General features: G+C 43.7%; 2 protein-coding genes across 9 annotated transcripts in view; one reads left to right on the top strand and one right to left on the bottom strand.

Annotated features, from left to right (window-relative positions):
• Positions 1–4,662: 4,662 nt before the first annotated feature.
• On the bottom strand, positions 4,663–5,468 carry LOC6500923 (ubiquitin-conjugating enzyme E2 G1). The gene is made up of 2 exons (XM_001954140.3): positions 5,335–5,468; positions 4,663–5,266 (listed from the first exon to the last, which is right to left on the bottom strand). The coding sequence occupies exon 2, from the start codon at positions 5,255–5,257 to the stop codon at positions 4,754–4,756; it is 504 nt and encodes a 167-aa protein (XP_001954176.1). The 5' UTR covers positions 5,258–5,266; positions 5,335–5,468; the 3' UTR covers positions 4,663–4,753.
• A 15,265-nt stretch (positions 5,469–20,733) lies between these two features.
• The window catches only part of LOC6499672 (chromatin modification-related protein eaf-1), a 28,689-nt gene continuing 26,931 nt past the window's right edge, over positions 20,734–22,491 (top strand). For 5 of the 8 annotated variants that reach the window (XM_032449872.2, XM_014910694.3, XM_032449869.2 and 2 more), the window contains exon 1: positions 20,746–20,901. The gene's annotated coding sequence lies outside the window, so the exon portion shown is untranslated. Of the gene's footprint in view, positions 20,902–22,491 lie in introns of all 8 variants that reach the window. The other 3 variants (XM_032449870.2, XM_032449871.2, XM_014910692.3) reach the window with 2 other exon arrangements.

The raw sequence follows: 22,491 nt of genomic DNA, 5'->3' as shown, positions 1-22,491 counted from the left end.
AGTAATTCATACATATGCCACAGTAGGTATGGAGAGATTTCCTCCCAGGGGGGGAGCTGTAGTCTGAGGTAAAGACAAATGCAAAGGCGTTGTCACTACTATCATCATCCGGCGACGACATCTCCTTAGATAAGATAAATCATGCCAAAGTCAACAGCAACAACTAAGGATGCGTTTTACTTTCAGAGGTATAGGGTTCAAGGACTTTACAACTAAACATGTCCTAGCGATGAAAAAAAAGAGGTATTATAAGAACTAATTTGTATATTTTATGAGTCTTAAAAGTTAGATAAAATAAAAATTTAAATAATTTATATTTTAAAAAAAGAAACCCTTCTTCTAAAATCCCTTTTTTCTTAGTGTTATAGAAAAGGACAGTGTAAATAAATAAACACATTATTTGTAGGGACCCGCAGGTCGAAATAAACACTCAAGTGCAAATGAGGCATATGCCGTGGAGGTAGGAGACGCTTCACAAAGCCTGCCACATATCCCAACCGACCTGACCCGATCCGACCCCCCTGGCTGATGAGCAGTTGACGGACAAGAACAAACACGTCCAAGCCGAACATCCATTTTGCATTTGGCAAATGAAAAGCGGAAAAGCTAAAACTGATGTAGTATCTGGCAGATGCCTTTCCTATGCATCTCAATCCGCCATCCGTTTGTGCATGTATCTTGTATCTCTATCAGTATCTGTAGCTGTCTCTCTGTCTGCCTTTTGCAGCTTCATCAAATATTTAGCGCCAGGCAGGCGTCTTTCCGCTCTCGGGACCAGCAGCAAGGGGGCGTGCCGGGCCCCGTACAAATAAGCGCATTCATTGTGCTCGTTCAGTGTAAATACGAAGCGGACGTACTGTAGTTATAGCACTGCTTTGAAAATAACAACTTTGAGAAATTACGGGAATGATCTCGACTAATAAGATACTATAACTTAAATATAAAGACTTTAATTAAAAGAGGTGTGGATATGACAAAGAAAAAGTCTAGATAGATTCATAGATTGAGAAAAGAATCCATCTTTTGGTTTATGAATCTAATAAACTACCCTTTAAATACCTTATTTAATCTATTAAATTTTATAAACGCTTCATTTTAATTAGTAAAGTGTTGAAATTTTATTCCTTTCATTTGGTAAAATAAACAAACTCCACTTTTAAAATAAAACAAAAAAAGCGATTTCAAAGTTAATGAATAAAACAAACTTTGATGGCTTCGATTCGGGCCGCTGTTGTTGGTTCATAAATTTGGGAAACCACCCATGCCCCGCTGCGGAACACTATATACCCCTGCAGGGAATGATTTTCAGAGAGAAGCAGGCAGACAAACTACCCTGTTATTTGTTGGGGGTGTGGGATAGTCAGTGCCAACGACCAGCAACACAAAAATAACCGGCACAGCCAAAAAGCCGGCAACAACAAACCGGCTATCTTGGCAACATGTTGCTGCAACACGATCGCAACATTACAATGCATGTATCTGGCACGTACCCGAGTATCTGGCAGTCCGATGCCTTTATCTCGGTACGAGTTTGTAATGTTGCCTCAATGCGGCAACAATAACACAGGCAGCGGCAGCAGCAACATCACTAGCAGCAACATCAGCAACGACGCGTTTTGAAAAACTTGTTTTCAACGTAGTTGTATCTCAACGTAGTTGGATTCGAGACGGCGACGCAGGTGGACGTGTCCGGAAGCGAGGAATTATTTTGAAAAGAAAGAGAGCACAGAACGCGAGCGGGTTCACAAGTACCGATACCGAAACGTAAGCGGACCGCGGTATAAAAGTACATACTATAGAAGCAGTCCAGTGTTTGTCTTTATTTTTATGGCGCGCGCGTCGCGTCAGGTAGTTTTTAGATATTTTCTCGTGCTATTACTCCTCGCCTCCTCGCGATTTAATGTCTGACAAAAGGCAACGAGCGTGTAAAGGTTGTTAGCAACTGCCAGCAGCAATACAACAACAAAGTGGTGTACATTCTCCGTGAAAAGTGCTAGTGCCAGAGATCCAGAATCAGTGCTTATACATATTCTACCCGGGATTACTCATCCATCAGTCATCAGTAGCAACCATTACTCCACTCCACTACACCAACTTCGGCGGCAAAACTCCACTGCGCTTCTTAACAAAACCGAATAACCCGAAACCAGTATCTGAGCCAATGTTGTATCTGTAAGATACGATCCCATATTGGAATTTACTTAACACGTATGCGACGACGCACCAATACCACCAAGGCATACAACGTCTTGGAGTCTATTGGATTTTTTGGACACGACTGACTCCTCAGTAACTCAAACATCCCAGGGTAGGTAATCGCCGTATCTTTTCCCAGGAAAAACACACACTCACACATGTATCTACACACTTGTCCAGCTGCGTTTTTCCACCCTCGGCTTAACTAATGAAGCTGAAGTTGAATCTGAAGCTGACCTGCCTTGTGGCACGGCACGGCACAGCGCAGCGGCTACCTGTTCGGAGCGACCCTGGGTTTCCCATTTTTCCCATTAGCCGCTAGAAGATTTCACTGCACATATCGAAAGCTGTGGCTATTTATAAATGCCCTGCTCAGGAGATACGTCGACGATACGTTGTATACCTTTGAACAGTGCGTTTTGGAGCCCAGGCTCGTCGTTGTGGTCTAAAATCCGGTTTTCAGTCCCTGCTCCCCCAACGGCAAACCCAACCCAATCCATGCCATGCCATGCCATTCCATCCCATATAACATATCCCAGCCGATGATGTCTGGCGGGGCCAACATCAATTCAATTTCTACTGGCTGAGTGAGTTTTTAGCTCTCTTCTGTGTGCAGAAGAAGCATCTCCATCGCCATCTCCATCTCCAGGTCGAGCATCTTCTTCGCATCTTAAATCTCTGGAGCCGGAGACTGAATCTGAAGCTGGTTTCGAGCTGTTTTCTTTTCCCTCGCCTTGTTTTCTTTCGTTTCGTTTTCGTTTTTTACTATTTACTGATCGTGTTGGGCTGATCATCATCATGATGATCATGTTGCTGGCTGTTAAAGCCAAGATTTTTGTTTGCCGAATTCTGCTGGCCGCCGCTTAAGGTGCATGGCCTTATTTACCCAGTTTCCAAATCGCTCACCGATTTGTGCTCATTCTTCCTCTGCGATCTCGTGGCTGGTTTTTGGGATTTTTTTGTTGTTTTTTTTTCGGAGGTATTTGCTGAATCACACGGAGATCATTTGATTTTAAAATTTTTGTTAGCCAGACAGTGGCTTTGATCGGGTTTTGAGGCGAGGTGGCGGCATCGGCACACCCATGACGGCGATTTAGAGTCCCGCTCCGGATTTGAGTCACAACCAAACAATGCGACATGCGGGAATTGTTGTGGGGCCACTGGCACGACCAAAGAGCAGAAAAAAAAAAAAAAAAATAAAGAAAGAAAATCAAAATTCAAAACTTGTTGCTAATAAACAACAATTACAACAACGACAACGACAGTAAAAACAAAAACAAGTTCAGCTAACCACAAAAATGCTGGCAGCTAACTTTATACTCGTTCGTGGCCCAGGAGCTGAGCTCTGCACTCCGAAAACGAGTCAGAGCACGAATCCCAAGTCCCGTCCATTGGTGTTGCTGCTGTTGGGGCTATTGCTGCTGTCACACTAGCTTGCAGCAACACCAACAGCAACATCAGCAATTTGTTGTTTCAACTCGTGGTCTGCACAGCGAAAAATATTGCAATAAATTTGCCCATTGGTTCCGGTTTCATTTAAAATTTAAATAACAAAAAAAAAAGATACGTATCATGATTGAGAAGCTATTCAAAAAGAAATATGATTATTTCAGCAATGCATAGATACATTTTTAAGCAATATATTTTTTGTGGCAGTAGTATGTTATGGTTGTCTCCCAAAATTATTTATTATAGAATTCTTTCCATATTTCTTCATATAGCAAAACAGTTTATACCTGCCATTATAATATACGTTAGCTAATTTAATTTAAAAGAACTTATCACAAACGTTTCTTAGAAACTAAATCAACAACACACCTTGAATGGAAATCTTATCAGTTGGCGATAAATTTCGTTATAAAAATAGAAGAACGCGTAAAACCTACATATTTACAATTTTGAGAAGATAAGTAGACCTCCTAACTTACACTTGGGAGTTCCCAATAACTTGATTTTCTCTCTGTGCGCATAAATATATACAGTATTTGGCTTTTTGTCGCCATGTGAAGACCATAAAAAGCAGCCAAGTGGCCAGCTGCCCCAACTGTTCTTCTTGGCCAGGAGAAACCGAAGAGCCAAGAAAACTGTTCAGCCAAAGCGACCATAACTGTGTCAGTGTGCAACCAGAAGAGGTCTAAGCCTATTAAGCTCGCCGGCTTAAGATCGGGCAATGCCAGTGGCCACTGGGAGGTAATACCTCACGGACGAATTAGCCGTAATTAATGCCGACAGGTGTCATGGAATTGGTGCCAGATCAAAGTCATAGCATTGCCCTAATTGGATGCACCAATTAGGAGTTGTGCTTTCAGATCTGAACCTATACTAGGATATATCTTTAATCTTGAGAGAGATTACCGGAAGCTAATCATTAGACTGATAACATACATAAGATTAGATTCAATTAGACAATGACTTTTACCTCTATAGATTATTATGGAATTTGTAATGAATAAAATAGTTTCAAGATTAGATGACTTCAAAACTAGGCGCTGACTTTATTGACGTGATTATCATGTGGACCGCTGAAGGATCGCTTTTTTGTAAACTCCGACCGGAGCTAGACCTCCTCCTGGCTGCGTCTCACACAGCGGGTTACCTTGCGCTTGAATTCAGTGTAGTCCTCCCGCCACTCCTTGGCGGCGTCCACATTGGCGGCGGACTCGTCGTTCGGATCGGTCAGCATGGAGATAACCGAGAGGAGGATCGTCTCCACGGTGTGCACCGGCAGCCAGCGCTCCTCGGCCTTTTCATAGCCCCACTTGTCATCCCCCGGCTCGTGGAGGATCGAGATACACACGTCGCCGGCCTTGTCGATATTCGGATGCCAGATCTCAGTGACGAACTTCATGCGCGGCGGACGCAGCGGATACTCCTTGGGGAAGATGAGGTGGGCCTTGAAGCAGCCACCTTCGTAGAGGGTGTCCGGGGGCCCGATGATCACAACCTCCCACTTGAAGATATCGGAATCGCTGACCAGGCCGGCGGAGAAGCCCTCGACGGGATTGCGCTGTAGCTCCGCAAGCTGGCGCTTGAGCAGTAGCGATGCTTGCAGTTCGGACATGTCACTGGGCTGAGAATTGGGGTTTCGTTTCGATTGGATATTTTTTTATTATTTTGTGGGGGACCACAATTACTTACTGGAATTTTGTTCAAAAATTTCGAGTCTCTTTCTGATCTACTTCTACAGCTGCTGAACTACGCTGAATGCTAGAGAGTCAACTGAGACAGTCCAGTCACCGGCCACTTCGATTCGGTTTTGGGAGGAATTCGAATCAGCTTCTAAATGTTGATTAAGGGGTCCTTAGCATTGGAATTTGAAAGGAAAGCTTTTTGGCCACACTTTAATCAAAACTTAATTTATAGTTTTCAAAATAAGTGTTGCCAAAGAGCCAGAAACGCCTTTGTTTCCTGTTCCTCTTTTTGTAGAAGTCTATATTCAAGTAGAAATTACTTAAAAGCCTAACTGAAAGCCAGTTTCTTTCTGGCCAACACAAAGGCCAACGTAGAGAATGTATCTCCATGGAATTGCTCTTGAATGCGTCTTGAAAGTTTCCATTATTATCTCTTTTGGCCATTGGCCCATTCCAGGCCCGGGGAAAGTCCTTCTATTTCCTTTCTCTCCATTACCAGCAATTACTGGGCCCCTGCTAAGGCCACTACTGCTATTAGATCGCACTTTTTTTTTGTGCTTTTTGGCCAGGCTGAATGGAAATTATGATGGTCGCCAGTCGGTAGTCGCTAGTCGCCACATTGTTGCCGTTAGTTTGGGCCTTGGTAATTGCGCAAATGCTGGCACACAGCTCTGCTAGCCAGCAACTTCGGCAACCACGACATGTGGCAGAAAGAACCCCACCCCCCAACCCATGCCATCTATTGGGTTTTGTCCCCCTCGCCACCCTGGAAAACTCTGCGGCTTTTTTGCCAATTGCATTTTCGACTCGGCCGTTTTGTTGGCATTTTGAAATCCCCAAGGGGGGGATCTGACTATCGCTAACTGAAATTATGCTGCCGCAAATGTGTGAATTGTTAATGTCTCGTTGCCAGCTGAGGAACAACATTGTGGCAGCCGCAGTTGACTGACTTTTCATGTGGCTATATGCGATTCGGCATTGCCGGTTTTTCAAGTTTTCCATGCTGTGCCTGAAATTTTGCGATGAAATTCCAACTGCCTTTTTGCATTTTTGTTGTAATAATATTTACGTAGCATTGCAATAGCAATAACAATAACAACTATGTACATGTGTACTTGGAGGAGTTCTTCTAATAGAACCGAGTCGGATTCGAAATTCGCTAAATTATCCAGCACAAGCCAGGGAGGAAAACATGTTTGGCCAGCCCATAACACTGACAGCTGCTGTTCAGCCGGTTTTTGCCTGGGTATTCTTCCTCATGTACCATCTACTGAACCAACTCTACTCCATGCCACTCGCCTCCACTCCGGTTCGGCCCATTTAAGTGCCACATGTCGGAGACGTTCTGCCAGATCCCGCAGGGAAAGCGATATGACAGCGAGAGCCGAGAACTCACACGTGCCACACACCGCACACACTTTCCGAACAAAACTCCAATTTCCATTTACTACACAGAGCGAAACACGCCCTCCTAAATCGAGATTATAAGGGGCTTTGTGTAATAGAGTGATTCAGATTTAAATCATAATGGAGTGAACCACTTCAGCAAAACGCTTTTTATTCACTCTCTTTGTGATGTTAATTTTAAATTAAATTTATTCAAATTGTTATTGGATTATATTAATTGTTAAAATCAATTAAGTTTTTCATTTAGAGTTTCAGATTTATGGGGAAATAAATTAAATGTTGAGATTTTGAGAGATTTAGATTCCTCGAGGCTTGTATGGATAATGAGAACTACTTGAATAGTAGAATTTTCAATCGGATTTCCAGGAATGTCTTAATATTTAACCTCAATATTACCTTTATATTTTTTTCACAGTGTCGGAAAACTGTCGCTTAGTTGCCAGTGATAAAGTGACATTGACTCTGTAGCATTTCAACTCATTTTTGGCTTCGTGGCTTTGTTAAATTGTTTTTCAATATTCATTAAGACGCCCACATCCCAACAGCCACACATTCCCAAAAACAAATTCACGGATCTCTGGAGTTCGTTGCCACGGGAATAGCCAGAGGGGGTGGCTAGCTGCCCGCTTGTTTTCGGTGGGCGTGGCAGTTTCATGCGACAATTGCACTTCCGGCAACACCAGCACACATCCCTCGGCTCTCTCACTCTCCATGTTTGCCCAAACAATTCTCTGCCTTTTTCCATATATATATTTTTTTTTTGGGTTTGGCCTGGGTTTTGGAACGGGAGCAGGTGCTATCTGGTGGATGCGTGCCTCAAATTGCTGGCTCATGTTGCGTCCATCAAACAGCTGACGGCGTCGATCAATTGAAATTGCTTTTTTTTTTGTTTTCGAAAGATGCATTGGCTGCCGTGGTGCTGCGGTTGGTTCTTCGCGCTGATGACTTCCTGGAACTAATGGCTGGGCAACCTGCTGATGAATTGTCTTTCAAGTTGATCATAAAAAGCGTATTAATAGCAGCAATTTATTGTTGTCTTGTACACCTACACGAAAACACGAGTAAAGCTAAAATTGGATTTTGAAAAAATATTTAGAAAGTGTTCTTATATTGATGATTTAGCAAATAGAACTTGTGGCGGACATAATATGACATTAAGTAAGAATTATATGGCTGGGAGCACACTTCTCATATCCCATAAATTAAACCCAAGTGGAGTGACCAACAGGATTTTAGTGCTTTATTGGCGGTCTGAGTTATGCACTCCCCTTTTTGTGTTCTGGGTGTTGCATGCCCCCAGAAATATGTATGAGGACCGGGAAGGTGGGAGATATGGGTATTACTTCTTTCCGCATAGAGCGTACCAAACAATGCCGAAGGGGCAGGGAGAAGAACTCAATAAATTGCAGAAAAGCGAAATGTGGAAAGAACGGAAAATAAACAAGAAAAAAAATAAAAAAATAAAATTAAAAAAAATGGAAAAAATAGTAAAGGAAAAACAAGCTTTCCACTCGCTGTTTTAATGTGTTTTGTGCGTTGTTCCTCGTTTTATAATTGAGTTGGTAGTTGCAGCCAAAGTTGGTGCAGCTACGATGCACTCTGGGCCATGCCACCCCCTACCCCACTTGCCACTTGCCACTACCCACCCACTTCCTACCACAACAAAAATCGCCCCTCCCAAGGGAGTGGGAGAGTGCAGTCGTGTGCAGTGAATGTGAAAAAGTTCTGCGCACATTTCGACTGAAACGCGATATTATTATACATATTTCCTTTATTTTTATTATTATTCTCATAATACCCAGTGCGGACCTACCTTTGCGAACCGCATTGAAATGGAAGCGCAAACTCAAACGCCCTGGGATCTAGATCCCAGACAAAAAAAAAAAAAATACCACCATCCTTGCTGGGTTCCGTAATGAGCGTTTCCGTCAAAGTCCTTTCTCTTCACACACACTTGGCAAAAAGGTGGCTTTTGCCCAGGAATTGTATTACACCTACTTGGAAATATTACTAACTTATACTTTTTCTATTTATTTCAGATTTTTTCGGAGCTCAAGGTAAGTCTTTGAAATATATCAATTACTCAAGGTTTTGGCCGCAAGATATATTTCTTAATCTTGATTTTTGTTAGTGCACTTGTCGGACTAAAAGCCCAAACTGGTCCACATTTAAAAGCGCATTATCTTTCTATCGCCACACGACTTAAAGTGGATCGACACCCCGTAATTGCTCAATTTCTTGCTTCATTAACGGGCTTTCCTTTGCATTTGGGCCTGTAATTTGTCAGACCGACGACTGAGAGATCGCCCAGGAAGCCAGAAACTCTTAATTTGTCTGGCCATAAACACTGCCCCTTTCCCCAAGCCATTTCCTAGTGTGAAATGCGTAATAGTACGCATACCCTATGCACATATTTCATAAAATACGATTCATAACTCATGTGTCCGACAAGCAAATGAGCAAAAGTGTGCTACCGGGGACTAGGAACTGGGAGCTTGGAACTGGGAATTGGTAGTCCAGAGTTTGAAGCCCCTGCTGCCAGATGAGCCGTTATACACCGCTGATGGCGCTCTTGGAGTTCATTTACTCCGCCGTGCCACAAAAAGAAAATTCAACGGAAAGCAAAGACAGGCGGGGGCAAAACAAAAAAAATATAAAAAATACTTGAAAAACCCCTGAAACGTTATTTGTAGTTTTTATATCTTTTATTCTTCTGTTTTTCTTTTCTGTTCATATTTTGCTAGACCATTTCGGTTTTAAATGCTCGGCTGGTGGCTTTTGTCGTTCCGGGTGGCTCCGGGTTGGGGGGTAGGGTCAGAATAGGGCTTGAAAAAAATCCATGCTTGGCCTGAAAAAGTGCTTATTAAATTTAATGACAGCACGTTTACTTGCGAAAAGCGATTCTACTCTGTTTTTTTATTTGTAGTTTTCTTTCAAGCTTAGTTATAGCTTTTTTTCGAGAGCCTACCTAGTTTTTATTTCAGTATTTTAGTTTATTGGGGGCTGGGGCTCATTGGAGCCGTAACAGCACAGTCTTTGCATTTAATTGTGTGGCGGGATGAAGGGGTCGTTATGGCCATAAAGTCGAATGGTTTCAATTGAAACGCTAACAAATTTTATTGTCAGTTTTCATTAATTGATAATTTTCTGGCCATTTGATTATGGAACGCAGAGATATTGTGGCACAAATACCTGTATTTAGTTGGCCCTTGATTGGCGTTAGCCATTAGCCTGTCCACTAGCTAGTAGTTTTTCCATTTAACATTCGTTTCCCTTTCCCCGAACTGTCACTCCTGTATCCAATCCTGTCGTCTCTGCCTGGTTTGCATAAGATTTCTCACAATTATGAACGACAAACTGGCATAAATTTATGACTGGTACTGAGTACAGGCCAGGCAGTGAAAGTATTTTAATTAAATGCCCCAAGAGAGCTGGCCAAAAAAGAGCGGAGGGGACTAAAGACCTGCAGGTTATGAGCTGGTAATTTGCAATTTCCCCAACCGAGCGACATGGCTCACTTGTCTGGCTTATTATTCAACTGGTTTCTGGTGTCTTGTGCTCGTTGAACTTCAAATTGTGCGCGAAAAAAGTGAAATTCGCCTTTGGCTCGACATGTTGCCAAGTTAATGAACTGCAAAGGCAGATCTGCAGAAATGGGGGCCGGAGCCGAAGCCGGAAACAACTTTGTTACATTAGCACAGTTCCCTCTTCTTCGGCAAAAAACTATGCTAATTTTTCTAGCAAGCAGCTTGGGATTTATGAAATGAATTCATTTTCGTTTTCAAACAAACGCCATGCGGAAGGGCGGATTGGGTTGCGTGTCGGGGTGTCGGCCACAACTGTTGGCTTTTATTCACACAATTAGAGCCGGCGAATTTGCATTCACTTCTTTCGCTCACCTGCTCACCGGCTCACCTGCACCCACTGCTTACCTGGCCAAAGTCTTACTTACCTGCTCACCTGTCACGCCCCAGTGACTCTCCCAGTCTGGGGAGACGACGCTTTACTTGTTAACAATTAAAAGAGACGAACCCTTGACTTTATCTCCCCAAAGTTCGCCCACTGACCCGGGCACCCATCTAATTGCCTTTCTTTTGGCATTGCGAGCTCATTTTCGTTTTTTTTCCCCCCCTATTTTTTTTCTTTGACAAAATTAGCATTTTCAAAACAAACACAAAGTGGACATGGAAATGCTCAATCCAGTTTCTGCATATAAATAATTCAAAACTGACCCGCGGCTTTCATTTCATTTCGTTTGGAGTTTTGTTTGGTTTGTTTTGTTTTCCTCGAACCTCCGATTGTTTTTCATGTGACGCAGCAACAGTTGGCTAGGCCTGTGGGAATATCTCGAAGAAGTCATAAAACTAACCGTCGAGCGGAAATTAACACAGATACTTCAGTCCTCAACCTCGAAGGGCCCTCCAGTGTGGCGATGGCCTCCGAAAACAACAATCGGGTCTCTATGTCGCGATTGAGATGTAGATGGGTGATGGTAGATAGACGGCGGACAGGTGTACCCGGACAGGTTTTTCTTTTTATTGTAAGAGAGGATTACGTTTCGTTCTAAATAGCCATCAGATGACGTTGCACAACCCGGCTAATATGTGGGTATCATTAGTCTACAGTTAGTTTTTGAATCGATGTTGGCAGTTGGAATGTTGTGTGGCAATAAAATTGCGGATTGGGAACACAATTCATTGTCAGGGCATGAGGGCTTTCCAAGTATTATATGAGATCTTTTGGGGGATAAGAGACGGGGTCTCAATAGCAAATTGACATGCTTCAGATCACTTCCGCTCTACTACGATCTTGGCTAAGAGACTATATATACTTTTACACTAATTAATTAAAAAGGAAGTGCTTGGATCTTATCGGTTTAGCATTTCCTGAGCCCTGAGGGGCAGGTTTCAACGAGGGATATCTTATACAGACACATAGACTGCAACATGAAGAATAATATTTATTTTAGAAATGGTTTTAAGAACTATTCTGTCTGTATGTTCCGGCACATCTTGGTTACCCGACATTGTTGGCGTTTTGTGCGTTCCATTTCGCTCCTCTGCACTTGTTGAAAGAGAGTAAAATGTGCCAATTTTCTATATATATACACATGATGTATATCTTTATGGTCTCGTAATGCTAGAATCGGAGAGAGGGTCCATATATGGCCACTTCATCACGCAGCGTTGGCCAAGCGTGCTGTTGCTCCTCTTGCAGAATGCAGCTGAGCGTCGCCATTGCCGCCCCCTTGGTCTGGTTAGCCTTCTCAATCCCCTTCTCCACCCTGCCCTTTGGTAGTGCCCTTCGGCGGGCTGCAGCTTCTATTGTTCTGGCCGCTCGTGCTTGTGCTAGATTTATGCACTGGCAGGCCTCCGGGCTGGGGCTCTCCTCCCAGCGGCAGTTTCGATTTCAATTTAAAGCGGATGTTCGCTTTAATTGCAGGCGGCCAGGCGAGTTATAATTCATAAGTGCAGTGCCGATCTGGGACGTTTCAGGTTGCAATTGCTGCCCCATTGTGGCAATGAACTTGCCCCTTGAGTGGGATTCATTCATTTTAAGGAATGATTGGAAATTCATACAAAAATTATATATGTTTATAGAAAATCTTCATAAATAACTAGTGGATGGATGATTGGGGTGAAATCAAAAGTTTCTGCAGTAAGAGTATGTTGAAGAATTCAATAGAAATACCTTTGGAGACATAAGTATCCCACGAAGATGCCAAAGCATCCAACCAATTGAAAGTCTTACTTTCCTAGACGGTTCAATGGTCTTTGTTTGGCGGTGCACTTGACACAGCCATTGCCACTGCAACTGCAACTGCATTGGCAAATTGTAATTGGCAATGCAATTGAATGCAATGTGGCAGCCAATTGAAGGGGGCAGGATGGATTCGATGGCGACTCACTCACTTTCACTGATCGAAAGCGTGAAGCCAAAGTTTAATTGAATCTGCAGCTGCCAGCAGCAACAATGATTGGTAACATTGAATGGCCGTAGCTCTTACCAACTTTCAAACTTGGGCATTTGAAAGTTATTGGCCACAAGTGCGCTGCTCTCTGTACCCCCTATCGCCCATTGCAACACACATAGATACTCACACACACACACACACACACGCAAGTCGAACGAAACTCGAAGTAAACTGAACGTGTCAGCAAGTCGGGCTGAGGTTTCAAGCCAAGAAGAAAAACTTGGCCCGAGCTCTTGGAGTTGCGACAAAATCAATAGAAAAACTTCGCACTGACATGAGGCGGGAAATAGGCTAAGGCGAAGGCATTACTACCAAAATGGGGGGCGTAACCGACGGCTTCGGGGGGCGTGTCCCAGTACAGCAATTTGTTATATTCAGGCGTCGCCTTAAATTGGGTCACCGAAAATGTTCAATTATTCGAGTGAAATGCAGCAGCGCGACCCAATGGAGCAAGTCCAAAGGGAGTTGGGGGACTTCAGACTGGGAATCGAGGCCGGCCGGGCTGTGGGGGTTAGTGAGGGAGGGCCAGGTTACACACTCACAAACACACACTGATTTCGGGCTCACACCAAACTCGTTTTCCGGGCTGATGTAAGTGAGATTTTTTGGATGGCTTCCCGAAAGTCTTCGCCGCGCCATTGCCTACGCCGCTGTCAATGCGGTCTCGTTTCATACACTTTATGAGCAAAACTTTATTTTAGAGAATTTGTCACGCACTCGAGGGGGAGCATCACCGAACAGATCCAAATAAGAGAGTACTCATGTATGAAAGATTAAAAACTTTAATCTACATATTCCCAGCTCAGCTCCCAAAGATAATGTCTTCAACACACCCAGATTTTATAATATTTAATGGGCTTTTACAGAAAAATGAACTAAAAATGTTTATAACATTTTCAAGTCTCAAGCTTTTAATCAGCTTAGCTCCAAAATATATATATTATGTAATTTGAATAAAAGTTTAATAACAGTGCATTTGGTCTTCTCTCCATGGCTGATAAAATTTTTATTATTTTTTTTTTGTATAACAAGTTTATAAGCCCAAACCCTTGGCCACACATGGGAATGCCACACACTCATGTCGGTGTGTGTTTGTGCTGCGACTTTCCATTTGCAGAGATTTCCACATTTCACATTTCACATTTTTTGAATTTGAGATTTCAATATGTAAGCGCCGTTTATACCAAATGCGCCATGAATAAAATTCGTCTCGTTCCGATGATGGTCGTTTGGCAGGAGGGGGAAAGTCGAAATGGGATTTTATTTATGAACCAGACACAGGGTCGGGGGCAGGGTGGAAATGAGATAGAGGGGGTGTTGCAAGTTGGAAGGGAGACTAGTGGGAGTGGGGGTGCGAGTCGGGGGAGAAAACCATTCACTCTCAAATTCCAGTTTGCCAATGCGTTGGGCAAACACTGCACACAAATCAATGCAGTTGCACGAACGCGGCTCAGAAGTTTGATCGATTTGGTTATCGTTTATGAAAGTACACTACAAAAAATTACACTCCTCTACAAACTTATTTTAGGTAAATAGTAAAGACAAGGAAACTGCCATATTCGAAGGTATTTAGTAATTATTTACCTATAAAGCTATTGACTTTTCTGGCCTCTCCTTTAGGTGTGAAATACTTTCATTATGTGCTTTTTAGAGTGTACGACCACACCCCGCTTGATCGCTTAAGGGGCGGGGCACTTAGCGTAAACTGAAACAGTTGTGGTCGGCCTCGGGCCTCGGGCCTCGGGCCTCAGACCCCAGTGCTGACCGCCCATAAAGCGGCAAAGGGCGCGTCGCCATCGATTGCGTGGCTTTACTAAATGTTTGAAACACTCTGCGGTCGGCGACTGTCCACTGGAATCATCCCAACGGGGGACAAATAGTCCATTATTAAGCTGCTACTTGGTCGACATAATTTGGTTGATTTAGTTCGGTAAACAGAATCAATTTATTGCCCAATTTAAAATATATTTTGTTTCGGTTATCACTGAGTGGCCCACATTTCGGCTGATAAGCGCATCACAGTGTGGCAGGCTGCTGATGTTGACACAAATTCGCTGTTCAACCACAAACTAGACACTCGGACAGATGTTCCAGTTGCACTTTGTTCACTTCGCTCGCCTGGCTGCCCTACTGACTGCAATTTGCTGTCAAATTGTCGCAAATTCTTACAAGCGCCGCTCATTAAAATTACCCAAATGCCAGCGCCAATTGCCGGAGCTGTTCAAGACGAAGCGAAAACGGCATCGCATGACAAATGGCAGCCAGGAGATCCAGACAAGTGCCAGCCACCAAGTGGTGCACTGGCCAAAAATAGGATAGTAGGTGATAATTTAAGAGTATGCCAAGTATTTCAGTTAAAGAAAGTGGAAGTTTGGAAGGGCAAGCAAGTCTCTTCTATCTTTAGTCCTATACGCATATATCATTTTTTGTAACACCCCTTTTCTTTAAGTGCCCTTAGTCTTCCTCACCATCGAACTCAAGCTACAAACCATTTGGCAATTGCAATTTTCCCCGGCCAGCTGCAGTTACAAACTTGTCGCTGGCATTTGCAACGTGATTCCAGTGACTTGAGTGCAGCTGATAAGCGAGCTACTTGCCCCCCGATTTCTGATTTCAAACTGACAAAGCCAGAGCTCTTTCCGTTCGAAAAATATATATTATATATAACATAATGTAATGCAAAAATCGCTGATTGCGAGTGACTATTTGGCGAGACTGTAATACAAAGCGCAGACAAAATGTGCTGATCGAGCGGGAAATTGCTTGATGAAGCGTGGCATAAATACATAGGTATATACTTTATAGTGAGGTGTATACCCAGAAGTAAGAAGTAGAAGTAACGGAACTGCCGGATTTGATCAGGTAAGCCGAAACCGAAGATCGGTTCGAGCCATGGCCAAAATGGTGCGACAGCAAAATTGGCAAAGCGCAAAGACTGGCACGATCGCCTCGAATTCGATGAGATCGATCGAGGTCTCTATAGCAGTAGTGGTTCTGTGGAAACTCCAGCAACCCACCTGGAGCAGGTGCAGCGAGCCAATCAGTTGCGCAAGAGTTGAGCAAACAAGGCAATACTTTTGGTTTTCTTTTTTTTTGTGGCCCACCATTCGAATCTCGAATCTCTAGGGGGAGATCGTGGCCAGGCTGTCAACGGTTTGGTTCGAACTGGTCTGGTTTAGTTTTCAGACTCTAGCCGTGAATAAAATGTCATTCAGCTCATTGAAATGGAAAGCTAAAAATTACCATTTCACGGCGAACACTGGGGCTGCAATTGAAAAACTAAATATTCAAAATACTACACGAGAGTGGAAATAAGTTTTAAAGACCTAAGAGATACTCTGTACTTCCACAGCATAGAATACCACCTACTATTCATTATATACTATACCCTATTCTACCCTGTATATATATGATATATGCATTCAAATCGCAACTAAAGTGCTGCTCATTTAGAATTCTACGTACTTGCCAAGTTGCCGGCATTTGGCGAGTGTTACGCGACTTTGAGCGCTCTAATTGTGCGCTTGTTCGGCTAACACACACAGTCGGAAAACACAACTGCAAAAACACACAAAAAACACACACACACGGCGACATGCAAGAGTGCACAGACTCGAAACATATAGCCACGTTGAAAGGCCAAACAAAAATACAAAATAAACCAAAACGAAACAAAACAAAATGTACTCAAACTCGACAGACAAAACACGCGACCGCCACTGCAGATAATTTGCCATTAAGTGGAGTGGAAATGCGTAGGAAAATATGATATAATCGGGGAATACTGAGTCTGAGACCGAGAATGGGCATAGGCATGCATGGCCGGGCATATGGAACCGCGATTCCATCTATTTTCAAGATCAAGTTCAAGTTGGGAGCCATTAATATGCATCGTTGAAGTGTACAAAATGTGCATTTTCCGGTAGTCAGAGCTGATGGGAAACTTGCAATTGGCATTTTCACAAACCAAGTCTGTAAGATACTAACCGCAAAACCTTGACGATGCTGCTGGCAATTTGCCAAACGGCACAAAAACATCTAAGCGCGGGGAAATCACCTTTTGACCCACTTTAAAGAGTTACCTTTCAGGCAAATGATGTTGCAGCCGCGCTGATTGATGGGTCGCACAGCTAGGTGGAAATCAATCCGAAGGCATACTGTAACTCTATAATGAGGATGTGCCTAGTTGTAGATACAAAATGCAGATACTGCAGTTGCTAATGCAGATACGTAGATACGCCGGCGGCTGTCTTGGGTGAAAATCAACGAAACGAACGGAAGTTGCCGGCAATTTGTGAACGCAAATCAAACCATTTACCGCCGCTGGGCCGTTCGAATGTTGTTACTTGGTCGTTACAAAGTTAGCTGCCGATGAATGGGCTAAAATGTCAAATGCGAAAGGCAGATGCTAGCGGTTAGTCTTCTGTTTTTTTTCCATTTTTTCCCTCTGTGGCGACTTTAACAGCACAAACGTGACTCTTACATTTACGGCCTTTAAATGAATTGCAGTTGAGATTATAGCTTAAAGTTTTAAGAGGCCAGAGGAGCGGGTTTCCGGGGAAGAGGAGCGCTGTTTAAGTGTGTCAGTCACACTGCTGGAAACTAAAAAGGTGCAGCCTTGCACGCACACTTAAGCCGCGTAGCGCTCACAGATACACACTCACACCCCGGCGCACTTAATTATGCATTAGGCTGCTGCATTGACAGCGACACTTGGCCAGGAAGAGAGGAGCAGTTCAACGAACTCGGGACGAACAAGGCTAAAAGGATTCCTTCGGGACAGAGTGAGCTCATAACAGTTATGCGGTTGTCACAGTAAATGGTTTCTAAAAATATTATATCACAGAAATTCCATAAATTATTCGCCACATACATTACCAAGTTACATCATTATTCAGCTTCTGTCAGAAGCTGTCTGAAATTCCTCTTCAGCCACGATATCATTTTAATTAAATGCCTTTAGTCCAACAAATATGCCAACTAGTTTGTAACATTTTCCAGTTTTGTCCTTTCAAAGTTACGAAATAGCCATTAGCCATAATCAATAGATTGAATTTCTCATTAAATAAATGGTAATGGATTGCATCTCTTTGAACATCAAACTCGATAATGCGCCCGACAAATTATCGGCTTGAGGATAGTTTAGCCAAGAATTTCTGCACATAGTCGATGCTGTTGCCAACAAATCGGAACTATTTTGCCAATGGCCCACAGGTGCAATAATTTAAATCAGCTTACCGGACTCTCCATTAAATCAGAGTCTATTGTTTACGGCAATCAATTGCCACCTTGAGATCCCCACACCTTTTGTTGTTGGAGATTCCGCTGGCGCCGGTTGGGGAAAAGCGTTAGAGGCTTCTGGCCAACTGTCAAAGGTGGTTGCCGTAATTGGCGAAATACGTTCGCTGTTTGCTGCCGCAGTGGTCGTTTAATGGAGCATGGAGTTGCTCCGTTGGGCGCAGGTTGCCGGTCACACTTCAGTGCATCCCCCCGAGGGGGGTCATGGGCAGGGGCAGGCGCAGAGGCAGAGGCAGATGCAGAGAGGGTGGTCAGTTACAGCAATGGATGGCTTAACCCACGCATGTGGGCATTGTGTAGATTTCAATTGAATTTGCAGAACGCAGAAACGCGACCAAATCGATGTTGCTTGTGCCATGGCTATTGGAATGACTCGTGTTGTTGCTGCCGTTTACTGACCACTGAATAATGGCCTAATGTGGCTGCGTGACTGTGTGGGTGTGTGCGTATTGGGGAGACGTATGGCAGCTGTGTTAAAATTTATGTTGCCTACTTTTCGGAGTGGTGGCAACCAGACAGTCTCTTAAAAGTGCAATTGAATTTGTTCTTCCTAGAATTTGCTAAGTCTAGAAAGCTCTTGTTTATTGATTTTAGACGCCATTGTGAGAGACCCTGCTCCTGCTATCGAGGATGTAATTTTTGCATGTCTCCGGCATTAAATTTTGCCACCCTGACCGGGTCTGGCTCCCTCTGCTTCCCGTCTCTGTGAGGACAATTAGGGCTATGACATTCCGCTCTAAATCTCCTGCACACTTTGCTAATTGTTTCCAATTCCACAAACACTCTCAGCGCCCGCCCACCCAAACATACTCAGTGTCAGCCCAGGGAGATAGCCGGACAAGTAATTGCAACTGAAGCCCGACCTCAGGCAAATTGGCTGTGAAAGTTCAGTGGGACAGGGGCAGGGCTTCCATTAAAATTACTGAATGAAATGCCATGAAGCTGACCAATTGCTTTGATTCCTGTCGTTTATTAATTTGACTTTGACCCAATTCATTTAGCCAACTCATTTGTATAAAAGCTTTGGCCAAAACAATATTTTCACCCCAATTTGGTTATGCAGTGCAGCGTTTGACGAGCCAGACTTCTAAGAGGTAAATGCATTATATAGCTCCCAACTCTGGCTCAATTTTCGTTCAGCAGTTTTGTTGGTTAAGCCAATTTTCAGTTTTTATACACTGATAATAAACAGGATAAATATTTTCTAAATATTATTTTACTTGGAATTAAGTAATATTTGTTACATATTTGAAAGAATATTAATCCTAACCATATAGTTGCAATGATTAAAGTCTAGAAAGTTTTTTTCTGAGTGCATATTGGATCCATAGGACTCTCAGAGCCGGTAGTTGGGTAAGCGCGTGTTTTGTCGTTTGGTCCGGCACGTGACCTGGGTGAGTAAGACTGCCTTTCCCCTGCGGACTCCGAATCGCCCCCTCTGGCAGGGCTCCCTCTCCCGGGCATCACAACACATTGCTTTGCATTTGCGTGCAGCGATTTGTGTGTTACCTGGGAATCGAAACTGACTTGTAGTACCACTCCATCTACTTTCCATGTTTGTCGTTTGGGCCTTTCGGTCTTTTGTTATAGGCTTTTAATTGACATATGCGTTTTTTACACGATTTCCCAGCCGGCTATGCTGCCCGGCTGCTCCCTTTCGAATCTATTCCGACTGCATACTAATAGCTCTCATCGTCTGTTTTCGAATTCTCTTTGCAGCTCCCGATGATGATGGCCGCCTGCTGAATTTATTGGCTAAACCACACACACCCACACCCACACCCACGTACGGAAAAGAGTCGACAAGTAACCCCAAAGGTAAGTTATTAGCCAGAGTTAGAGACTAGGTTCAGTTAATTGCCCTCGCATGCGCTTCGATGATAATTAAAGCCGACAGCCCAGACGTCGGATAAACGAGCACGAGCGCGGCTTGGATTATTGGTATTAACACCGATTTTATGACCTCGCACGCGCTCCAAGCTAAAAGATTGCCCAGAGACTCTAACTCCGACTCAAAACTTTGTATGCTGCCGGAGTTTCTTTTCCGTATTCCGTGTTTTCAACTGGCTGCTTGGTCCAAATTAGGAATAAAAGCTTCACCTTTGGCTACACTTTTTGCATAAACACAAGAGGCCCACGAGTGGCGGATGTCAGGGGGTTAGGGGGGGTGGTGCAAGGTGCCATGTGAGTTCGCGAAGCTTTCACTCCACTCCGTTGTGAGTGGATTTCAGGCTCTCGTTGAAAAAATAAATTAAAAATGTGATGTGTAATCAAAAACTCATGGAAAGCTCAGCCTATGTTATTAAAGGTACTCATTAATATACTTAAAAAAATTTATTGGATAAAGAAAAATTATGAAAAAGTTTAGGAGTAAAATATACATGGCGTATACGTAATATTACGTATACGTAGTGTTGGATGCTGCGCTGTAATATTTCATATTAGTTTTTAGGAAAGCAAAGTGTAGGTTAAATTCCACGTACAAGTAAAAAATTGATTAGCTATTATCTATTAAATCTAAAATAATTTTAAATCTATAAATGCGTGAAAAATGCTTCCTTTCAATAGTTAAATTTTCCTATGAAACTACTGGAACTACCCATGCAGCTTTTCGTGAAGCTTTTCCGAAGCTTAGCTTTCACTCACAACTCCATTTGCCAGCTGAGTATCCTTTTCGCCGAGCCTCGCTTCGCACGAACTGTGCTTTCCTGGCGATTCAGGACTCGGCGGGACTCTGAATTCAGTCTCCTACGAGCCTTTCCAGGCACACAACCCTCACGGACGGGCAACGCGCGCGCTCTTCTCGCTAAAAGTTGGCAACGCAAAAACGGCAACGCGTCGGGCGTCGGAAGGGCGGGAGGGAGGCGGCAGAAGGCCGAAGTGCGGGAGAAAGCGGTGGGTGGTGGAATGTGGTTGGTGGGCGGTGGGCTGTATGAGTATGTGGGTGGTGGACAGTCCACGCGCAATCCGAAAAAGTAAAATGAATTAGAAAATGTGCGCGCCGTTGCCGTTGTTACATAAACGAAGCGATATTTTCGCATAAAACACACACAGAAAGGAAAAAAAAGAGCACACATACAGGCGCACACACGTGAAGTTGCCCAAAAAGGGCGTCCTGTGAGAGTGAAATTATTCTGGCCAAGTTGCTAGCGTTGTTCCTTCGTTGCGTTGGCTGTTCGCTGTTCGTTGTTCGTTGTGGTCGTGTTGATGGTGCTCACGTATATTATGTAAATGATTATGTGCCAGAAACAGAGTGGAGGAGCGCTTCCCGAAGCCCAGACTACGTCGTTGCCATCAGTCGTAGTCGTCCTCGTCCTCGTGGATATTTTAGCCGAGATGTGGTGCCGAGCCCACTTTCACAGTTCAGAGTCCTAAGCCCGCAAATCCTGAGTGGGCTGGCCGCGTCCACCTTTGCGTTCTTGTTAGGTGCTTAATGTGTCCATTCACTGGACACCGGAGCCTCGATTTCCATCTAGCTTAAGTTTCAGAGCCTACAAGGACAGCAAAAAAGTTTTCACGATGGATCCTTTTCTATTGATAAAGAGATTAATAAAATTCTTAAAGATAGAATACTAAACGAACTAAAAAAATTTCTAAATCGAAATCCTTTTTCCCTCACTGTAGACTATTCTTTGAGTATCCTTTTGGCAAATTCCTTTTTTTTTGGGACAGACGACATATCAGACAGACGAGCGTAGCCCTGTGTGGGTGTAGGCGGAAGTACAAAGCTGTGTGGCACCTGCAGAATGTGGCAACAACGAGGACAAAAGGCAACCAAATTGTTGCCAAGTTGTGCTATCTTTGGCAGCTCGCTTGGCGGCTCCCTTTAAAGCAATTTATTATGTCTAAAAGCGAATAATTTACACACACACCCACACCCACTGACAGTGGCAGAGGGTCCCGTCGGCTCGTCTCTAATGAATAAGTTATTTAAAAAATGTATCTACATACATATTCGCCCTAGCCAGGCTGAGAACGATGGCTCATGCATATTAAGTGGCCAACAACAACATTCCCGGCAAGGACATTCTGCCACATTGGTTGTCCCCTGGTTGGCACCCGGGCTGGGTGCATGATGCACACATGGTTGGGCATTCAGCATTGGCTACATGGGCGCTTAATACAAATCAAATTCAGGCATTAATTCGACTAATTGGCGCTTGTAAAAGTCGGGCTCGATGCTAAATTGAATGAAAAGCCCGTCCGGCGGTTTACTACGGTTTATTCAATTAAACTCCCACTGCCAAACGCCCACCCCGTTTCCCCTTTTCCAATTATTTTCCATGTATCCGAACTGTGGCCATCCGAACACGGATATGAGTGCTCTCCCCTAAAATCGGATTTTTCTCATTTGTCGGTCTTGTTACGGTTTAAAGTTGTGAGAAAACTTCTCACCGTCCACCCGAGTGGCCTAAAAGTTTCTGAACCTTGGCTTTTATTAAAGTTTGCACGCAAACTGCTTCAAAACTAAAATGGCAGTAAAAG

The sequence above is a fragment of the Drosophila ananassae genome, chromosome 2L (assembly GCF_017639315.1).
Source record: "Drosophila ananassae strain 14024-0371.13 chromosome 2L, ASM1763931v2, whole genome shotgun sequence".
In the NCBI taxonomy this organism is placed as follows: Eukaryota; Metazoa; Arthropoda; class Insecta; order Diptera; family Drosophilidae; genus Drosophila; species Drosophila ananassae.
The sequence above is the reverse complement of the archived record's forward strand: the minus strand, read 5'-3'. Positions and strand labels throughout refer to the sequence as shown.

Excerpts from the sequence above, each read along its gene's own strand:
- LOC6500923 (XM_001954140.3), bottom strand. The coding sequence starts at position 5,257 with ATGTCCGAACTGCAAGCATCGCTACTGCTCAAGCGCCAGCTTGCGGAG.